At 33.1% G+C, this 22,618-nt stretch overlaps 2 protein-coding genes across 2 annotated transcripts; both read left to right on the top strand.

The window, feature by feature from the left end:
- The first annotated feature begins 7,586 nt into the window (after positions 1 to 7,586).
- LOC123684262 (anti-sigma-I factor RsgI2-like) lies at positions 7,587 to 10,233 on the top strand. Its single transcript, XM_045623444.1, has 2 exons — positions 7,587 to 7,744; positions 9,533 to 10,233. The coding sequence occupies exons 1-2, from the start codon at positions 7,733 to 7,735 to the stop codon at positions 10,175 to 10,177; spliced, it is 657 nt and encodes a 218-aa protein (XP_045479400.1). The 5' UTR covers positions 7,587 to 7,732; the 3' UTR covers positions 10,178 to 10,233.
- A 2,180-nt stretch (positions 10,234 to 12,413) lies between these two features.
- On the top strand, positions 12,414 to 20,831 carry LOC123684379 (lipase member K-like). The gene is made up of 7 exons (XM_045623613.1): positions 12,414 to 12,632; positions 14,652 to 14,832; positions 15,941 to 16,055; positions 16,108 to 16,354; positions 17,515 to 17,670; positions 18,470 to 18,697; positions 20,541 to 20,831. Exons 1-7 carry the CDS (start codon positions 12,480 to 12,482, stop codon positions 20,733 to 20,735), a joined length of 1,275 nt encoding a protein of 424 aa, XP_045479569.1. The 5' UTR covers positions 12,414 to 12,479; the 3' UTR covers positions 20,736 to 20,831.
- The last annotated feature ends 1,787 nt before the right edge of the window (positions 20,832 to 22,618 follow it).

Below are 22,618 nucleotides of genomic sequence, written 5' to 3'. Positions count from 1 at the left end.
CAGAATAAGAAAATAATGAAATGTAAATGCACGTGATCCACAGCTTTAATCACTTCAAATATAGGTACGTTTGTAAATATGGTAAATGATGAAACCATATAGATCTAGAAATATTTTCCGATAAGACAAAGATGAAAAACAAGATAACATCGTGAATGCCACTTATGGTTGTAACCTGAAAAAGCCGTTATTTAACGTATTTATGGAATCTATTTGAATTCTGGGTTGCCAATCTATTCCAGTTTTCTAAATTCTCAGTAAACTCATAAGTCGATAAGCAAACATGCGGAATAGTGTGAAACCACTTGATCCGAATTACTTTTCGCCTTCTTGCAAAGATTTCGCAACTCTTAGGGACCTTGATGTTAATAGGAAAAGTCGATGATTATAAGTCGGAACAGAAAATGCCAGTACATTTGGAATGTAGGAAATTATAATTAATCTGCAGTTGTTACTTACGAAATGACGACAACTAGCATCAACTACCAGGTGGTATTTGTTTTATGGCTCCGAAAGAATCTGCTTCGTTGGGTTCTCATTTCCTTCAATGGTTCTTTTCTCAAGAAAAATATCTGACACTTTTCCTTCCAAGAATTATCATTATTTATAAACAATTTGACGATAATATATGAATTTATTCATTCAACCTCAATAGCAATTTTTTTTCATTCTTGACATGGTAAACGACTTGTTATGACATTGGTTTGAAGAAGTGCAACTTACTATAGCTATGCGAATTTGAACTATCACCAACAACTCGAAGTAATTTGAATGAATAACTAAAGAAACCTACATACAGGTGGACCACATAAAGTATCCAGTCGTATATTTCCGTAAATATGTGTCAAAACATGTCTGTTTGGAGTTCGTTTCACTGTAAAAAATCTCTATTGGATTGACTTAGTCTTCAGTTGATGGCAATTCATTTCAATCGGAATTAAATAACGCAGTTCTTCAGATTTTATATTTTGAATAATCGAATTTTTAAAATGACTCTATCCCGTGTACCCGGTGATTTTTTGAACTGAATCATTTTTCGAAAAGAAGACATAATGGAAAAATGTTTCTAAAAGATGATGGTTTTGAGAGGGAAGTCCACTTATGTCAGAACCTCCATTTAATTGATCCTTCTGGGGGTAGGAAGGTCAACTTTGGAATGTTGAGAGGTTTAAGTATAAGTGAACTTTCCTCTCAAAACTATTTACCATTCATTTGAAACATTTTTCCTTTTCGAGATTTCTGACTTGAAAAAATTCTCTGAGGTTACGTGTTATTAACAAGGAATCCTGAAAATTCAACCAATAAATGGTTTATAGAATGATATCTGAAAGCGGCGAGTTGTTAACTTTCTTTTGGCCGTTCAATAAAATTTTAATTTTATTGTGTCTACTTCTATTTATTTTTAGAGCTTCTAGTATGGGTAGTTTGGAATCCTTCGGAAGATATTTTTGTAACTTTGCAATGAAAAAATAGTGTTCATTATCTAGAAGAATGGCAATCATAAACTTGATTTAATTGAAACAATGTACGTTCTCATCAATTTATCAAATTTCATTCCTTAACTATATTTATTCATCAATTACATGATTATGAAATTAATGTTTAGTGTTCTTTGTTTCACTTAAATATCCATTGGCAATAAGATGTATGAAGCCACAGCTCCAAACAACATTTTGATAATGCATATTTCATTGGCTCATTAGGAGTAGTTCCTTAATGAAATGAAAAAAATTCATTAATATGATGAACGAATTCTCATTGTATTAATGTTTCTGTTCATTGGTTGAAAAATGACGATTGAATTCATGCATTTATGTACACTTTTGATTCAGTGTGGTTAGTAACTTCACAATTCTGAAAATGAACACATCGTAGTCGAAACGTTCGTGAAAATCTTATGAAGATTCTGCGAATCGGAGTAACAACGTCGTTGTCAAAACGTTTTTTACACTCTTATAAAGATTCTACGGATAAGAGAGTGGTTGCAACAACTTCAGTAGAATGATCTTCTGTCAACTCGAAAAACTTCATAAACATATTTATGTTCCATCATTTTAAATAGTTCTTCTAATCTTTTTTATTCATATTACCTCGGTGTTAATTATCTTCTCTGTGTACACTCATTTTTTATGATTTGAAAAACAGGTTGATATTGATAAAAATTTATTTCATTTATGTAAGAAAATCCAGTGACCACTTTGATCTATTAACAATTTTCTTTGAATTATAAGGACGTTAGAATCATGTCATTTCTGTACGAAAATATGTTATATATCTTCGATTACAAATACGATACGTATCTAGTCTTTTGATCTAGTGAATGGCTTCTGAGGTGTTATATCTGATATATATCGACCTTAAAAGTGCATTCGATTGTGACAATCGCTCAAGACAATTTCTATTTAGAAGGAATTCCACAACTCTAAATGCGATGAAATTGATATTTGCTGTTAAAGTTATCTGTTAATATTATCTATTTCCTTGGCGCATTCCTTCTTGTTCATGTATCAGTGTCAGGACTACTATTACCATTGCTCTTAGTATCAGATGATTTCTAGTATCCACTTTTTCATTCCTAGTTAAAAAAAAACGCCGACGCTATAACATTGTATTCAGTATTATTTTAGGTACCTAGTATTGAAAGTTTTCAATTTGATGATTTATATTGTTTTTTTTTTCAATTCGATCCGTAGATTTAAATTCTATTACTATTTAGGGATCAATTTCTCGAATATGAAATTTAACGTAAATAGGGTCTTGGAAAGATTAGACGACTAGATATTCCACAAAACTACTCTAAACATATCGTAATATAAACATATTATAAGAGTCAAAATTTTTATCTCTAATGAGTAACAATATATTAGAAATTATTTAGTCATGTCTTGCATAGATTCAAATACTAAAAAAGAGAATTTAATTTCCATGGTCTATCGTCCATTTGTCTAAATAGTCTAAATATTGTAATTGTAATAGTAAATATTGTCTAAATAGTTTTCATCTTAGACTTTGTACTCTATTCTCACGAGAAGTGTGAGCATCATACATTCTCATTTTTGGTTCATCTCAAAGGGGTTGCGCTATTCACATTATACTGAGTCCAAAAAAGAATCTTCATCAACTCTACATTACAACTGGAATTCTGTTTGTGTGTACCATATTCGCATTATATGGATTGACTATTGCTCATATGGAAACTACCCGGAAAACTCAGAAAAATGTTCTCTTGTAAATAATCAACTAAAATGAAACGAAGCTCTGTTCCTCACAAACGAAAACTCACATGATATAGTTATGAATTGATTCTGCAGAGCTTCTATTCTCTTATAAGTACTCAAATCCCCTTCTTTACTACAATCCTAATAGAAATGTTGACATGTTGATAGGTCTGAATATCGTTCTTCCTGAGGTAGGGATACATTGCTTCACGTTTAGTATTCCCCGATACGTTGATTTGGAAATGATTCCGGAAGAACACATATATATCTATTGAATGAGTAAAATCCATAGTTCAAACAGAACTGTTTCTCCGTTGCAATAACAGTTCAAGAGATAGAATGTAGTCTGAATAAAACACTTGATGTCAGCGTTTCGAGAAATCCTCACAGCTTTTCGCATTTGGTTCGTTCATCTCCAGCTATCAATCAGATATAATAATAATAATTAATGAATAAATAACCAGAATTGAGGACGGCATATAAATCACAGATTTGAACTTGATGTCAAATAGAGATTTAAACTACCTCATATTTCAGGGGGTTACTTTCATATTCTCGTCATTACATCCTAGTGACAGATATACAAAAAGTTGATCTTATGTTTCACCAATTTTCTCTTCTAGCTAGATTGAAGTTTTAGACTGAGCCGTATGGAATACTGATATCTTATCACTAAATTTTTTGATTAATTAATTCATTATTTCCTTCTCTCACATACCTCTTTATTTCTTCAAAAAATCTTCAAGGAATTAATATGGGTATAAATAATTATGAGTGAAAAGTATTCTACAGTTATATATTTCTAATAATATCTTAGCCTTCTACATTAATCGAATAGTTGATTCCAAGGATTCTATAAATAGGTACAGGGTGATTCACCGCGATGGCCTATTAGACGTTTATGGAAAACTTGTTAGAATTTTGTGTTGAAAATTTACAAATTGGGGTTTGAGATCAGACAGAAATTTCGTTAACAATGAAAATTTTACGTGGTTAGTTATTATTGAGAGTTATTGCCCGAGAGTATTCTATATATCATGCAATCATATTAAGAAACTGTGTTGTACTGAATTGAAAGTTAATTGAGTTTGCCAATTTGCATTCGCATCATCAACAAACAGCAAGAGATCCAGAAAACTGATGTACATCCCAGATTTATTCCCTGGGTGACTCCTATACTGACATATTTATCCTCAGACATAAAAACCTGTCATCCATCATCGATGCAAACTCTTTGAATTCTATTGAACAAATAGCTTTCGAGTAATGTAGTTGACAAGATAATTGCGTATTTCATAAGAGGAGAGCTTCTTCAGAAGGCGTTCATGATTCACGCTATCAAATAGCTTGTCTTAGATAAATCTAGAAAAAGCCCAGTAGGAACATCATCACTTTCCAAAGCGTCAACAATATCAAAGATCACTTCATACATCGCTGGAGTAGTAGGTACTTATACAACATGAACGAACAAAGCCTACCCACCAGAAGTCTCTCGAATATTTCAGCGAAAAATCTGAGTAAATTAGTTGGTCGATAATTATTGATATCATCTATATCTCCTTTTTTGAGCAGTGGTTTATTGAGAGTTATTTTGAGGGCGGATGAAAACATCCCTTCAGTAAATGTAGGGTACATAATATGATCCAAATTCCCGCTATCAGCTGTATAGTCCTCTTAATTACAGTTATTGCTATACCATCATATCCAAAAGAGTTTGTACCTTCATCCTATTCACTACGTCGATCAGTTCTTTCTCAGTAATAGGAAAATCGTAAAATGAGCTAAAGAGAGTTAGAAAGATAGAAAGTTATCATATAGACTTTTTCTTTGAAGTTGACGATCTCTGCTTCAGTCGAAAATACGGATTCCATGACCTTGCCAGTAGATGTTTGAAATTTTAGATGCTTCGACGGCTTTCACCGACTGCTTTCCACTCAGCTAACGCTTTTTTAAACTCAGAAGTGTAGTAAGGAATCCATGTTTCATCTTCTGTCACCCTGAAATCGACGATGTGTTTTATCTTCTGGTCAGCGATGATGCGCGGCATCCATTTCGCGCAATGCGTTCTCATGGATAAATTTTCGCTGCCTTCAGATATCTTCAATTCCACCGCTATCCCACGTATCTTCAATTTACGATCGTTTAAAACCATTTCGAGGACTTTTTTCATGTTTTTTGAAACTACCTTATGCGGGTGATCAGGGCGTTCAGCATCGTTGGTGATTGTTCAATAATGCTTAAAGTCAGCATAACTTATTTTGACCGTTTTTATCTATGGAGCAGAGTTTTAATAACACTTATCAAACCATTGCTTTGCTTGCACAGTATTTTACCAATGAGAAAACAGTATTTTATCAATACATCGAACTCTTTTTCATTTATTTTTCAAACAACAACATATTGAACATTACTTAACCTTCAATATCTCGATCCAGACTCAACTATACAGGGTGTTCCTAAATTCATACGACAAAATTCAGGAGGTAAATGCTCGTATGAAATTAAGATGGGTCTTTCCTATAACAAATTTCCTCAGTCCGAGATATCAATGATTTGAAGAATCGTATTTGAATAGCGCGTGACGCCATAAGAAATACACCTTAAATCTTTGAAAGTGTATGGCAATCCATGACTATACGTTCTTTTTTTTTTGGCTGAAGGAGTATTTCCAGCATTTATTATGAATCCTTCCATATTTTACATCGTTACTGTTTTCTACTCAATTTATTAAAAAAATTTTATAATAAGGTTTTCTTTTCAGCTATTGGTTTTGGGAAAAAATTTCAAGAACAAAACAAGAATTTCAATTTTAATTTCATTTCATGAAACTTCATCTCGAAAAATATGTTTTGATATGAAATGAAATAAGGGTTGCTAATTTCACTCCCGTATAATGTAACAGGAATATTGAAAATATACCCGTGGTTAGTCCTTTGTGAGTGCACGAAAATTACATAATTTCAACTTTCTAGATATACTAGAATTAAAAAAAACAACTGTATTTTAGACACCACCATTAAAGGGTGATATCTCGGAAAGCGGTGGGATGAGGAAATTTTGTTATAACAAAGACCCACCTTCATTTCATACGAGCATTCACCTCTTGAATTCTGTCGCATGAATTTAGGAACACGAAATTTTGAACCCATCTTTTAAAGCTTGGTACTGACGAGAACAAATTTGGTATGGCGCCTTTAGATTGCATCGTCTTATCCGTTACTTTTCCCTGTTATCTTATCTCCTTTCTTATTCTGATTTTTAAGTTTTTCGAATCCTCACTCATTTTAATTTCTATAATAGCCATTTCATGAATTCCGTTCTGGGGAATAATATTAAATATTGTAGATATTATTCGATCAACGCTATCGGAGATGCAACAAAGTGAGCCAATCTAGCTAAGCAGCTATTGAGGATGTAAGCTCAACATCCATCAATTCGAATATATAGAGACTTTCTTTGAGGGAATCCAAAATTTGTGGAGTTGGGTGGAACGAGATTATGCATCATGTATCACATTCTTTAGGAAGTCCTCTAACTCTGTGTTAATCATTTAAAAGTTGTGCAGAATTGATTAACGGATCCGTATTCAGAATGTTTGAAATTATATTCGATGTTTAAGTTACAAGAAATGTAAATACGAAGGATGTTTTATAAATTGTAGTTTATGAGCGTTTTTTTTTTAAATTGATGTACGGGATGTCTGACGAGATGTTACATCAAAAATGGTCTTCGCTACTGATTATCAACTAGAACTGAATATTAGTTATTGTCCTATACTTTATCCCCAAAATTTCTATGAATCTATGAAAGCATTCAAGAGTTATACCGATTTGAAGTTTTTGATGAAATGCATGAAGCACCCTATATACTCATATACTTAGGAAAATTCTCAAAATTGATTCTGACTATAGGAAGTGTTCTGCATTCCCACTGAGAGCATTCACATCAGTTATTTATGAAACACACTGTAACAATAACGGCTCAGAGGGAGAGAATGAACGAGAAGAAAAATTTACAGCTCATTTCTGACAAAAAAGTGATTAGAGAAGCTTGAAGACCCTTTTTTTGAAAACCAATTAAAAAATTTGCCCCTATCGGTTATTGAAAAATCGAGGAAGAAGATCCCAATGAATGGTTTCCAAATTTGATGATTCTCCATTCCCAAAACGGCAGGACCGCATTTTCTGAATTTGTTTTTCCTTAAGCAGTCACCTCAATATTGGGAAACTAGAGTGCATACAAAATTCAAAATATAGCGCAATTCAGCATTGAATGCATTATGAATAAACATTCAGCAAGTGCGTAAAATCCGGATTAGGTGTGTTCTTAAGAATGAAATAAGAAATTTATTCATATCGGTATTAGAGAGACAAATTCAATATCCTTCTTTATCACCTGGTATCCCTGAAACATTTTCTAGGTTAGTGGGGGTGACTTCGATTCTGGTATAAAGTGATCCTTTTACAATCTAACAATCAAACCCTAGTTGTGTTTGTCACATAATCACTGCCAACATGAGAACTCTGGTGAGTACAGTTCTTTCAGGATAAAAATAATTCGGGTGAAAGATCGTTTTACGGGATTTTCCAGTTTAGTGGAAGTGAGAACGAAAAATTACTCATTGAGTAACGACCCCAAAATTGTCATTTTGAAATTTCATAGAATCTTCACGAAATATCAATTCCAATTGAGTTTTATGGTCATGAAAAATACTCTCAGTTCTTTCATTACCTATTTAATAATTTGATAATTCGGAAAGTTCTCGAGCAGGGATTCCCCAATTTGCTCAACTCCTTCCTAGTTTTTTTTATGAATTGATGTTACAATCCTATTCCAAATATTACCGGATAGTCTAAGAAATCATTTTGTTTTTCGCGAAACATGAATTTCAAGAAATAATTATATCGTTACATATTTTCCTTACCCTTATGTTTTGGTTGAACGTTGAACTGGATAGAATCAGAAAAATGTCATCACTTCAAAATTATAGGGATTCGGCCTATTAGAACGACTTCGGGAAATTTTCATTTCATAAAATTACACATTTTCAATTTCATAATTTTGTCTTTTTTATGATTCATCAAAAAATTTCAAAAGTAATTTCAATTTTAGACTCAGAATTGAAATTTTTTCTCTTACTTCTCGAAAGGTTGCAAATATGTTCACCCAAATCGAACAACAAAATAACGTTCTGATAGAATTCATATTTTCTTACCAAATTCTTTCGAACATAGCGTAAAATTCAGGATAGTTATGATTGTATGCATGAATTTAAAGATTAACTATTGAAATATTTAGCCAAACATGATCGCTAACTTTTATTAATATCCAGAAATTGACAATCACCTTCATAAATTATTATGATATACCTAGTTCAGATAGATTTTTCAACTACCCAATGAAAGCAGAAGTAAGGACATCATAAATTAACTCATGAAAGCGGCCATTTACGGCATTTGAAATTGTAGAAGTATCATTTACGAATCCTTGACACACCCTACGGGACAAATCTATAGAAAAAGCTTCAATTCGTGGGCTGCTTCCTATTTGTATTAGTCATAGCGAGATTATTATTGTTTGCGTCCAGTGTCGTTGAAAGTAATTGTAAGAATCGACATTATTACTTGAGAGGACAATTCTCCTCTACCAGATCGCAATAAACGATAACTAACAAGGAATAATTACCTAAGATTTCTTCCTTTTCATGTTAATATTTCTCAAATGAATCAATGCTATAGTTTTTTTTTGAACTATAAAAAATTTTGAATTATTCTCATTTCTGAATTTCCTTGTGCATATCATTGCATAATTTGAAAAATCTTAAAAAATAAGAAGAATATACAATTATAGAATCAAGTTTCATTTTCTTCTGATAATAAATGTTTAATTCTGGCGATCTCATTGAGTTTTGCCATTTTATGCAGCTTGCTCAAATTTATTCAATAAGCTTTTATTTATATTCATGTTGTATTACTGGAATCCAGTCTTGAACTAAATAGCATGGGAAAAAAGTGTTAGGATTGAAATACATCAAAGAAATGGTTGGACATATCACTAATCTCATATTCTCTATGATTTGGATACCCAGATTTTTTCGTGTGAAAATTTTATCGTCGATTAACTTTTTGTATGATGATTTTTATCGAATCCCAAAAATTTTGAAAACTAACAATCAAATGAGCTTATCAAATGTTCGAAGAATACAAATTTCATTTTTATGTATGATACAGCTGTTAATGTGCCTTTGAGGAACCTGTAACGCTGAGTACACTTCGAAACGTATCTTGACATTCATGAAATTAATTTTTTTGCAGTTTTGGATTGCCGTTTTAGTCGCGGTTGTCGTTGCCGACGAGAAGAAGGCAGTCCCAAAGGACAAGAAGGTTGACAAAAGAGGACTACTTGGACTTGGAATTCATGGAACTGGATTAATTGGAACTACCGGACTCTCTTCTCTGGCTACCACTGGAGCTATTGGTATCGGACCAGGTGCTATAGCTGTTGGACCTTCCGCCCTTACCCTATCTCCTGGAGGTGTAGCCATTGGAGGTGCTGGCATCGATCTAGGAGCATCTGCCCATTCTCATACTCACACCCAAACCACCATCACCAGAAACATCGGAATCCCAGTTCCTCACCCTGTCGCTGTTCCTGTTGACAGGCCAGTACCTGTTGGAGTTCCTGTGAGAGTGAATGTGCCTGTTGACCGTCCAGTGCCTTATCCAGTCGATCGCCCTGTACCAGTTGCTGTAGACCGCCCAGTAGCTGTCCCAGTCGACCGTCCAGTTCCTGTTGCCGTACCTCAACCCATTGGAGTACCAGTACCACACCCAGTTCCTGTAGGCGTTCCTCAACCCATTGCTGTACCTGTAGACAGACCTGTTGGGGTTCCAGTAGCAGTTTCCCACGGAATTGCTGTGTCAGGACACGGTCTCTTGGGCCGTGCACATGGATGGTAAACTGTCCTTTTAATGTAAATATGAAGAAAATTTAAATAAACTACTCTTTACATCTACTGTTGTTTGTTGACTTTGTCGTTGCTTCATTTATGTCATTTTTGGATGATCTAGCTTATTGGATTATTTACGGTATCTGTTGTCTGTTGCCTGATGGTAGGCAAACAAGACAAGGCGTCGGTGCAGTATTTTGTAGACGTAAATTTATGGGTAATGGCAATGCTTCGTGTGTAGTGGAATTGCTATTCACTGAAACTTTTTGTAGAAATATCACTCTTTTTCAGGGTGCTCCAAAATGACGTCAGGAAATGTCATTTCATATTTTGAGAAAAAAGTTGTCCATGAACTTAGGTCCGAAAATGATTCTTTAGCAATATACAGGGTGTTGAAGTTTGAAAGAAATCTTTTCCTGAATATTTTAGAAACTATAAAAGGCCTCAAAATGGCCTTTGACATGTGAAGAATAAAGCATTGTGAAAAGACGTGGTGGGACTAGTTTCAGAACTTGAATTTCATTTCATCAAATCGGAAGAAAATGCGTTCGAAAGAATTCAAACCATTGATCATTTTCAAAAATATCAGAGATCACTTTTTTGAAAAGTAGCAACAATGCTTCAAAGGTCATTTCTATATCTATATATAGTCATTTTTTTTCGATTTTCAATAGCTTGTATTTGGGGAGTGAGCTTTTCCGGACTCATATTAATGGAAATTTCTTCTCTTGAAATAGAGCCAGGTATAACTCCTTCAAATTTTATGATGTTACTTTGGAACTCACTTGTATGAAGGTAATTCAGTGTTTTTCAGTAACTACGTGGAAATTGATTTACTTCTATGAAGAAAAAATGATGAGATCGTACAGAGAAAGCTGAAGAATCACAAGCATTAAAATCTTCTGATATCTTTCTGATCTTGTTCCTCATCCAAACATGCTCAGGTACCGGGTTTTTCACCATAATTTGACCCCCCCTTTAACTTTGTTACTAAAAAAGGTAGAAAAAAAAATTTCTACAAAAGTTTCACGAAATCAACTAGTGTTTTTTAAAATGATTCCACAAAACGAAATATATACAGAGTGGGCAACATATTGATTGCAACTTAATTTTTTTAAATGGAACACCCTGTATATTTTTCTATATTTGACTAGCTCTTTTTCCCCTGATTTCGAATATATAACATATGTTTGGCCTATCTCTCTTATTCTGAGTAGGTACCACAGAGTTTTAAATTTTAAGAACAATCTGGCAAGCTAAGTAATCAGTTTTCAAGTGGAAGGCTGCGATTATTCATAATGCCCTTTTTTGGGTTATCTCGTTGGCAACAATATATGACATACTTTTCTCATTGAATGAAACTATTCATCGAATATGAACTACACAGAAGCGGAAAAATTTGAAATATTTTCTTCACTTTATGTGAAGAACAATAAAAATAAGGAAGCTACAAGGAGAGAATATATGGAGCTTCATCCAATTCCAATTTATAGTGAAAATCGTATGTCATATCGTTGCCAATGAGATAAATCAAAAAATTATTATTATTATTATTATACATTTTTCTATTTGGTCGGATCTAATGCTACGGAAATATTGTTTTTTTTTTGTTGATATTTTGCTTCAATTTTAATGAAGCGATGAGCGTGAAATTTCACTTGAAGATAGAAACCGTCTTAGTAATAGGTACCTATATAAAATAATATCTCGATCGAACTAGTTGTTCTGAAATTATCAGACTTATTCTAAAACAAGTTGCAGAATGGACTCCTATTCCAACGCGAATGCGAAATTCATTTCAAAATATTAACTATAATTAATATTTTGAAAACCGAAAATCGCTCATATCTCCAAAACGGCTCATTTGCGGACCTATATTTATATGAAACTTTTTACTTATTTCAAAGTCTAGAATTAGCTCCCAAAATATTGAAACATTGTTTTTTAACACCCGGTATGATTCTGAATGAGAATGGTTTTATACAGTATTTGATGCGACTTAAAAAAAATTGGATTCAAATTCTTCAATTCGTCTCTTTGTTACGATTGAATCGATTATATTTGGGAGAATTTATGACTGAATATAGTCATGTTTCGAAACAAAATTTAACGATGGCAATTCAACTAAAGATAATTCCCAATTGCCATAGACAATTTTCTGATATTTCACTATTTGAGTACCTAGCTACTTATCATGAAAAAAATATTTTTAATGTTTTTCACATTATCTTGAAAACTACTGTACTTTTCCAAGAGATTCTAACGCTTCACAAGTGGATATTCATTCATAGTTTGAACACTCGTACTTCAGAATGCAAGTTAAGAAGTTTAAAATCACCCTCCTCCTATTTTTGTATTCAGAATATTATGCTTCTGCGGTAAAAGTTTGCAGTACATGGCAAGATTATTGGAATTTTTACGGGGCAAACAGTTGTCGTCAGAATTTGGATGCCGAAGATGAATTTGTGAGTGGAATATATTGATTAATAACTTGAAAGTTATTACTGAATTTTTTGAGTCAATTTCAATCAAATACTCAATCAAACTGCCTACATAATCTTTTTTTCTCCAATTTGTTGTTTTTTTTCAATAATAGCCTTTGGAATTATTAGAGGAATAAATTAAACTATTGAAAATAACAGAAAATTGGCGTACGCCGACAAGAGCTTTTCTCGAGAGTTACAGATGCTTTTTGCAAGAAATTTGGTATAAAAATTATTAATATTCCCGATTGAAATGATGATCCATACATGTTAAAAAACAGGGAAACGAAATTAATATTCAATTTCTTTATAACTTTACACAATATCATGAAATTGATAATATCGGGTTCCAATACAACGATAAACTCTTCAAAAACGCATTGAAATTGTTAAAATGCACTAGAAAAATGGTGAAAACCAAAGCATTTTTTTGTCGTCATGAAGTACCTACGTTCTCGACTAGTATTATTAAAACTGAAGGAAACATTTGAGCTGTTGGGACAAGTTATTGCTGTGAGGAATCGAAACCGTGTGTGTCAAGAAAAACCGAGAATATTGCTTAACTTACTCATTGTAAGTGTAAGTGCATTGCGCTGCAGATATATGATTAAGGATTTTTATGGCCGAAATTGGAAGATACTGATGTGAACCATGTTTATTTTAAACAAGACGGCGCTACCTGTTACACAAGCAACGAAACAATTGCAATTTTGCAAACAAAAATTATGATTTCTGGATGAGGTGATCACAATTAGCCACCGAGATCTTGTGATTTAACACCTGTAGAATGTTTTCTATGGGGTCACGTGAAAAATAAGGTCTACGATAATGTTCCACTATCGATTCAAGACCTTGAAGATGGAAACCATTTGGCTGATAGAGCTTTCCATCGTTAATGATTTACTTTCCTTTTTTCAATGAAATAAACATCCATTGACTTTTCTCAAAATATACTCGTATTTTTGACATCAAAATGAATTTTTATATTGGAAAACCCTTAATATACCGGGGAGTCTTTAACTTGTAAATATATTTCAACATTAGATCCCTGAGGTCAAAAGAATAGTTATTTATAATACAAGTGCAGAAGGCATTGATATTCTTCCACGAGTTCAAAATTCAAAAACGAGCCACGAAGTGGCGAGTTTTGGAATGAACGAGTGGTAGAATGAGCCTTCTGTACGAGTATTATACATTATTTTCTCTAATTCATTGCATTTTCGTTGAAATTAATGAAATATTTCCATAAATATAATTTAGTGATTTTTGCATTGAAAAATGTTGGTTGGCAGAACTAATTTCTTTAAGGCAAATTGATGAATTGACAGATAAAGCCGTGGCGGAAAGTTCGGAGTACCAATATAGAATAATAAAATATAACCATGAAAACTGTGCGTTTCTGATATATTCTCGCACGATTTTGTTCTACAAGATGTGGAAGAATGAACGGAATAACCACAGAATTAGAGAAATACTCTTCTTTACCATTATTTCCGATTCATAGCTATGTCACCCCTGGAAACCTGCGAAACCTACAAACTACAGACTACAAACAGAGTTGTCAAAGTACACTTTCTTTTTATCAGATAATTTTTTTAAGATCAAATTAAGTTGAAATACTTCTTGCAATTGAGAGATGCGTGTAAACGAACCAAGAAAGCAACCATCTGCAATATGTGACAGCAATCCACATATACAGTCAGCAAGCTGCTATTGAAGCTCTGTTGTAAATTCTATTAATGTAACATATTATGTCCTCTGCATTTTCTAATAAGGAAATAACTTGCGTCTGTTTTCACAAATTCTGATTCGTTGTTGAGTTATTGCGGGTGGACACGTTTAAATAAGACACCCTGTATGTTGTACTAAATTTAAAAATTTCGATGTGTCATTATAATCTAATTTTTAAATCGGAAAATTTCATTTGTTATATGTAATCTATTGTTGCCTATATTTGATTTCTAAATCCTAAAGTACCTATATATTATTTGAATATTTCAGGTTACCATTGTTGGTAGATGGGGTCGAAAGGTGGAAACCTATGAAATTAATACCTATGATGGTTATATTTTAACATTATTCAGAATAATTGCAAATCAGCCGAACACAGCTCCAGTTCTTCTTTTGCCTGGTATGTTCATGAATGCGATAGCTTTCGTGGATAGAGGAACGAAATCACTGGGTAAGCATGACTTCAATTTTTGAAGTGGTACTTCTATCATTAAGATCATATTCTTTACCTGTTTACATTTGTTAACATTTTGATAGGGAACTAAACAAATATTCGAGAAATGAAAAGAAGTAAATAAAATTAGTAAGAAAGTAACACTATTATTATCAGTACATAAAAACCAACGACAATAAAATCCAAAAACATTTTTTCGATGAGTGGTTGTATTTAAGGCTTGTACTCAACTGAAATGGCATCTATAATACAGTAGTTCTAATTGGCGGACTAATGAATTAGTTTTCAAAAGCTCATGACTTCATGACAGGGGTTTACTCATTTTTGTTGATATTTTGATTACATCTTATATGATTCAGTCAACGCTATCGACAAGAAATTTTTCATGAAGTTTCAAATTGTTTTTTTGAATATATACGTAAAATATCTTAATACGATCGGATCCGTTGTCGACTATATTTTTTCCTTAATTCTTCTTGAAGTTTCTATGATTCTAATGATGTAAGGAGCTCTAAGAGTAGAGTATATAACTCTATATGGATAAGCTTGTAGTTTCACCTAAAATATTGAAAATGTTATTTTGAACGTAAACTGTGAAGTTTTCTGGAGAAATTATCATTTGTTTCTCTTATGATTCCAAAAGTTTATTATTGAAAATATTATCCATATTGAGCAATTTATCACTGGAATTTGGACAGAAATAATAAATAATCATATTTGCTTCAAGGAAGCAATTTGCGTATGAAGAAAAGCATTAACGTATCAGGAGATTTTGAGCGCTCGCCATTCATGCGTAAGTTGCCCTCTTGTTCCTTGGAGACTACAGAACTGCATATACTTAAGTCCTGCATAGGCTTATATATACAGTTATGTGGTTCCAAAGAGTGCAGTAAGAGCTCAAAAGCTAATAATAAAATTTAAAAAAAATAAAAAAGCACTGGCGTGAAGTCAGGAGCAACATTTCAACTTCAACCTCCTCTTAATTTGAAAGTTCATTTTATGTACGTATCGTATGGGTATCTCTAGTAGTTTTATAGTTCATTTTTTGAATAACCATTGAAGGCCTCTAATAAACTGTTCATAACTGACTTTATTTCTATTGCAGCCTATCAGTTTGTCGATAAAGGATACGATGTATGGCTGTTGAATTGGAGAGGCAACAAATATAGTAGACAGCATATAGATTTGAAGACATATCAATCACAATACTGGAAATTCAGGTGAGTATGAGTTAGTAGCTTTTCCAATCAAATAAACTAAAATTCTTTTCAGTATTAATGAATTGGCGATCTACGATCTCCCTCAAGCTTTAAAAACAATTAAGGAAAATAATAATCAAAAAGTTCTTGCAGTTGGTTTTCAGATGGGAAATACAGCTGCCTTAATTTACAATACTTTGTATCCCGATGAAGCTCAAAAGTATTTGAGTGGTATTGTCTCCCTTTCTCCAACTGGTGCACCAATAAATGTTGGCTTATTAAGCAAACTGATGTTATATTCCATACCTGTTATGATGAAGGTAAAAACAGCGGGTATTACAGTTGCTTGAAGGCAAATAATGTGGTCATGGTGTCTTCAACGATTTCATTGTCACCATGTATAGAAATAATAATAATTACACACATGAGTCTGTCATAAAAATGCAAAACATCAGGAGATAATTGAGTTAATGAATCGCTATCTACAAAAAGTGTGCAACTTTGCTTCCGCCATTTTGCAATTGGTGTGAGAAGTAGTCGGGATAAATAGATCGTAGATATCATATAATAAGCTTAGGTATTTGTAAACATAACGCCATCGAAATATTAGTCCATTTGTGTCTGCATCATAAAGTTATTCTCGATTAAACATGTCAGCTTACAAGCCAAATTCTTGTCATTTGCGGGAGGTTTTAATTTTCTGCTTCAATATAAAGAACGATGATTTTGATGTCAAAGACAAGCATGGCGGTGGAAGAGAGGAGATTTTCGAAGATACAGAATTGGAGGCATTACTTGATCAAGTACGAGTTGAAGCCGAGAGATGTTGAACTTCGTTTGTTTGTTTGTTTACTCATCAGAAGCTACACTCATATGAAGACATCAAAAAATGGCTTGATTCGTGGATAGCCTCAAAAAATCAACTCTTTTACCGTAACATCATTCGAGTTCTACCGAAAAAATGCTGAAATGTTGCAGCAATACTTTGAATGAGTCATTTGTGACCACTTTCTCACAAAAATTGTATTTTGTTCGAAAAACAGCGGTAACTTTAATCCGCACTTTTTAATATTTTTTCTTGATTTAAAAATTTTTATATTTGTTTGTCAGACTAGCCTTGTAAAACATCTCAGAAATTGTGCAGTTGTACTCTGTGCTCTCTGTAAGCTCTATACAATGTTGACGACAAACATTTTTAGATAGAATTTTGTGAAACATCATTATAGATGGAATAACGTCTCAAAACATGTATTGAAAATTAAAGATGTGAAGAAGCGTAACATATTTTTTCTTAGCTTGACATAAAATTTTGAAGACACCATAGACTTTGTGACCTTCACACATAAAAATCTCGGGTCGAAGTTCCCTCTAATGGGAACTGTTAACCTGGGGCGTTATTTATCTTATATGGTGAATGTAATACTTTTGAGAAGAAATAATTTTTATGGAAGAGTACTATATGAAAACGAGTGTTTTTTAGCCTTTACTGCAGTACTTTTATCATGGTGAGGTTCCAGCAATATATACAAATTTTCGGGCTACAGTATTTTGCCGCAACGGTGGAGTTTGGTTTGCTAGATTTTGTGATGCCTTCTTCATGTATTCATCAGGATTGGATCTAAAACAACAGGACCCTGTAAGTAGTTATAATTTTGCAAAATTTGTAACTAATGTTTAATACGCAATATGTTATTACTCTGTCATGCCATAAAAATATAGAATTACGAGATACTTTCCAGGAGCACATAAAAATAAGAAAGGGTTCTCAATAGGAGATTTCATTTTTTAAAGCCTGTTATCTGTACAGCTGTTACTCTTGAAGCTGTAATCTTTCGACATTTGATAAGCAAAAACTACGCCATTATTAAAAATGGAACTATACACTTTTCAATAATGCAATGAAATGGGGGTCGTCGTGAAGCACGATCTGGAAAAATTGGAGTTGTTAGGACTAGTTAGTGATGTGAAAAATCGAAACCGTGTGTGTCGCTCAAGAACAACGGATAATATTACTGCTGTAATCAGCTCCACTATTACCAGCCGAGAAGGTGTTTCACGAAAACACAAAAGTGCTTTAGTTTTGCGAATTGTCACTGCAAAATTTCCACTATTTTTGAAGTGAATTTCAACAATTTTATTGCAATTTTGAAGCGAGTTTTGTTCGATTTTTTCATCAATATCAAAAGATGACAACTCAAAAAGTAACAGCTGCCAAGATAGCGGCCTATTCAAAATAAAACCTCTTATGGAAAACCCTTTATATAAAATGTATTCTTTGAGAGAAATGCGACTATTTCAAACAACAGGAAAAAGACAACAGAAAAAAAAATCTTCTTTTGTTCTGAACTGAGTATAACCTTGAACACCAAATTTTCCCTAATCTTTATATTATTGCTACTATATTTTCAATGCTGTAACAACTATTGTTTTTCTAGGAAACGCTTCGAGTGATTATCGCTCAGAATAAAGATAGCAACTCCCTCATGACATTTGAACAATATTACCAAATGTCAATGAGCAGGAGATTTCAGCAGTACGATTACGGAGATGGAAAAAATGAAGTTATATATGGAAGCCGTACTCCACCAGAATATGATTTGAAAAAGATAAACGTCCCACAACTATTTTTCGTTGGAAGAAATGACAAATCTGGGACTCTACAGGTAAAATACATTGTTTTATATAGCCATCTTGTAAAGACCGTAGCCATGGGGGAGGTGGGATCCGGACCCCCTTCGAAATTTTTTTCAGAAATACAGGATTCTTATTTTACTAAAAATATACTCTCAACTTTTTCAAATTGAATGGGCTATCTTCTATTTAATTGTGAATTCAGAGGTTATTCTTAAATCATACATTCAGTGTACCGGGTTTTTCACCATAATTTAACCCCCCCTTTAACTTTGTTACTAAAAGAGAAATAAAAAAATATTTTCCACAAAAGTTTCACGAAATCGACTAATGTTTTTTAAAATGATTTCACAAAACGAAATATATACAGAGTGGTCAACATATTGATTGCAAATTCATTTTTTCAAATGGAACACCCTGTATATTTTTCTATATTTGACAAGCTCTTTTTCCCCTGATTTCGAATATATAACATATGTTTGGCCTATCTCCCTTATTCTGAGTACCACAGAGTTTAAAATTTTAAGAACCACCTGGCATGCTCAGTTATCAGTTTTCAAGTGGTAGGCTGCGATAACTCAAAATGCCCTTTTTTGAGTTATCTCGTTGGCAATTTGACTATATGTCATATCGTTGCCAACGAGATAACTCAAAAAAGGGCATTTTGAGTTATCGCAGCCTACCACTTGAAAACTGATTACTGAGCATGCCAGGTGGTTCTTAAAATGCCCTTTTTTGAGTTATCTCGTTGGCAATTCGGCTATATGTCATATCGTTGCCAACAAGATAACTCAAAAAAGGGCATTTTGAGTTATCGCAGCCTACCACTTGAAAACTGATTACTGAGCATGTCAGGTGGTTCTTAAAATTTGAAACTCCGTGGTACCTACTCAGAATAAGAGAGATAGGCCAAACATATGTTATATATTCGAAATCAGGGGAATAAGAGCTAGTCAAATATAGAAAAATATACAGGGTGTTCCATTTGAAAAAATGAAGTTGCAATCAATATGTGGCCCACTCTGCATATATTTCGTTTTGTGAAATCATTTTGAAAAACACTAGTCGATTTCGTGAAACTTTTGTAGAAAAATTTTTTTGTACCTCTTTTAGTAACAAAGTTAAAGGGGGGGGTCAAATAATGGTGAAAATCCCTGTACATTTTCCTCAACATTTTCTAAGCTATCTTGAGTAGTTCTCCAGTTATTTATGATTTCTCTGAAGAAATAACATACAAAGGTATATGAGAAATTAAGAGCAATAAGTGAAATCAAATCATTTTTATGGAATCGGTTATTCACATATCCACCTTATCATCTTTCGTTACCAGAGATAGAAATACTCGCTATTGACACTATTGTTTAACTTGTTCATTTTATTTCGTTAGTTAGCTATTATGTATTTGGATCTTTATTTTCCATAAAATCATGTTATGCTATAAAATGGTGTTTCTCGAGTAATGAGAAAGATAATGAAGATAATCAGAAATGAAAAAGGCAAGGATAAAGTGTAAGTTTAATTACAACTTGATAACTGTTATACTCTACAGAGTGTACAAATTTTATGAAAACGACAGGCTATAATTGCGATAGTCAGCATTCGTAAAATACAGGTTTTTATGAGGATACGGTTCACACAGAAGAAAGTAACCTCTATCATTCAAAAAAAAATAAATAAATCGTCCATCGTCCAAAACTCACTTGGTATGTTCTTATTTCTGGGGATTGAAATAGCTGCCATTAAAATTGCATGTTATGTTAGGAAGTTATTTGATGGGCTCATTCAAGTATAGCGCATTCGCCAATTTGATTCTTATGTAACCATTATTCCTTTCCTATAATGATTAGAATGTTGAACTCATTGTTTATATTTCAGGATGCTACAGTTATGTATCAAAAAATACCAGCCGAATTTCAAAACGAATTCCATGTGATAGAATACGAGTCCTTTGGACAAGCAGATTTTGTGCAAGCTAAAGATATCAATGATTTCCTTCACACCCATTTGATGTCCAGTGTGATGAAACTAATTCCACCACAATCAACTTCACAAGATGAATCTCAATCGTGATGTATCCAAAAGTTCTTCATTCATATATGAAAAATAATGATGGATTATCATAAGAGAAATGTTTTCTTGAATTACTTATTAAATATTAAAATTGTGTATTGTTTTCTAGACATAACAGTCGTTCGAGTTGCTATGACTACACTTATTTACTTCATAAATGGCAATTTTAAAAATGATGGAACACTTAGCCACAATTCTTCCCCAAAAATACATTGATCAAGATATTTGAGATTCACTCCAATGTAACAATGCTCTTAAATGCATTTGAGATAACTTTTTAGCAAAAGCTTCCTTTGAAGAGTTTGCTTATTCAACTGGAATGGAGAAACTTGTCTTAATAATTACAGGGTGGCCATTTGAAAACGAAACAGACGAGATTACAGACGAAATAAAGTTTTTCGATAGAAATGCTCGGACAGGTCGATTTCTGTTTCGAGGGGGACAACTTAAGATGTAGGTTACGGACGCATAGCGCTTCAACCCTTGCTACTACAACCCTCACCCCCAAATTTTGAATAGGGAAGATGGGGTGAGTGATACCTCCTTTGAAAGGTATTTTTATACTGATTTCAGCACAGTAATTGTTTTTTCATTTTATGCATTAATTCTCGAAATATTCTTAACTAAGTATTTGAAAATGAAGTGGTGTTTTCATGGCACTTGTAGTGTTTTGTGAAAAACCATGACTGTGGCTTCCTTCCTAACTAACTAACGCATGAATATTTCGAGAACTAATGCATAAAATGAAAAAACAATTACTGTGCTGAAATCAGTATAAAAATACCTTTAAATTGAGGTATCACTCACCCCATCTTCCCTATTCAAAAATTGGGGGTCGGGGGTTGTAGCAGCAAGGGTTGAAGCGCTATGCATCCGTAACCTACATCTTAAGTTGTCCCCCTCGAAACAAAAATCGACCTGTCCGAGCATTTCTATCGAAAAACTTTATTTCGTCTGTAATCTCGTCTGTTTCGTTTTCAAATGGCCACCCTGTATATGTATTCAACATTATGTCAGAGCAATTTCGAATTAGTGCATTGAAATCACTATAAAATGCCATAAATTACACAGTGTGGTTCGGGATTCACGGCTTGGCTTGATTTTCAAGCTAATTTTTGACTTGAAATCAAGTCAAGCTCCAGTCAAATAGTAGTTTTTCAATCTCAAGTCAAGTAAAAAAAATGATGAAATGAGAAGGAACGTTGAAAAATACTTTCATTTATTAAACTTATTGCATAAAGGAACCGAAAATATCAACTTTTTTTAAATAGAAACATAAATTAAATCACTATAAATCATAATAAAATAAAGTATAATAAAAAAATTAAGTTTCTTAATATTGAGAAACCTCCAGGCTTTATTTGATTCCATAATTTCCCAAGATCTAAGACACATGAGGCATCTTATAGATTTGTCGTCTAACCTATTGCGGGTAATAACTGTAAGAGCAGCTCTGGAATATTGTCTTTCAACAGGAGCTGAAGATGCTGGCGTTGATAAAAAATCCTTGGCCATTTTGGCCATGTTTGGAAAGATATTTCTACCAAATTCTACCAATAGATTTCATAGAAATATGAGAAAACTACTAATGAAGTCACACTAGCGAATGCTTCAGTCTCTCGGCACTCGAGGAATCCCCTTATTTATTCAAGCGAGTAATATCAAGTAGCTTGATATCAAGTCAAGCAATAAATTTCTAAAATCAAGTCAAATCAAGCTCAAGTATGTAATTTTTCACAAGCTTGATTTTCAAGTCAAGTAGTTGGTTAAAATGTTAAGCTACTTGGCTTGATGAAATTCTAACTGTGGTATATTACTTTCCAACTCATTCGACAAAGTTAAGATATTAATATTATGATAAAGTGCACGAACTAAAAGTTAAT

Source organism: Harmonia axyridis, chromosome 7, assembly GCF_914767665.1.
Source record: "Harmonia axyridis chromosome 7, icHarAxyr1.1, whole genome shotgun sequence".
NCBI lineage: Eukaryota > Metazoa > Arthropoda > Insecta > Coleoptera > Coccinellidae > Harmonia > Harmonia axyridis.
This window is presented reverse-complemented; position numbering and strand designations above follow the sequence as displayed.

Coding starts and splice junctions, on each gene's coding strand:
- LOC123684379 (XM_045623613.1), top strand. CDS start 12,480: ATGCAAGTTAAGAAGTTTAAAATCACCCTCCTCCTATTTTTGTATTCA. Junction 16,056..16,107: donor TCACAATACTGGAAATTCAG/GTGAGTATGAGT, acceptor AATTCTTTTCAG/TATTAATGAATTGGCGATCT. Junction 16,355..17,514: donor CCATACCTGTTATGATGAAG/GTAAAAACAGCG, acceptor AGTGTTTTTTAG/CCTTTACTGCAGTACTTTTA.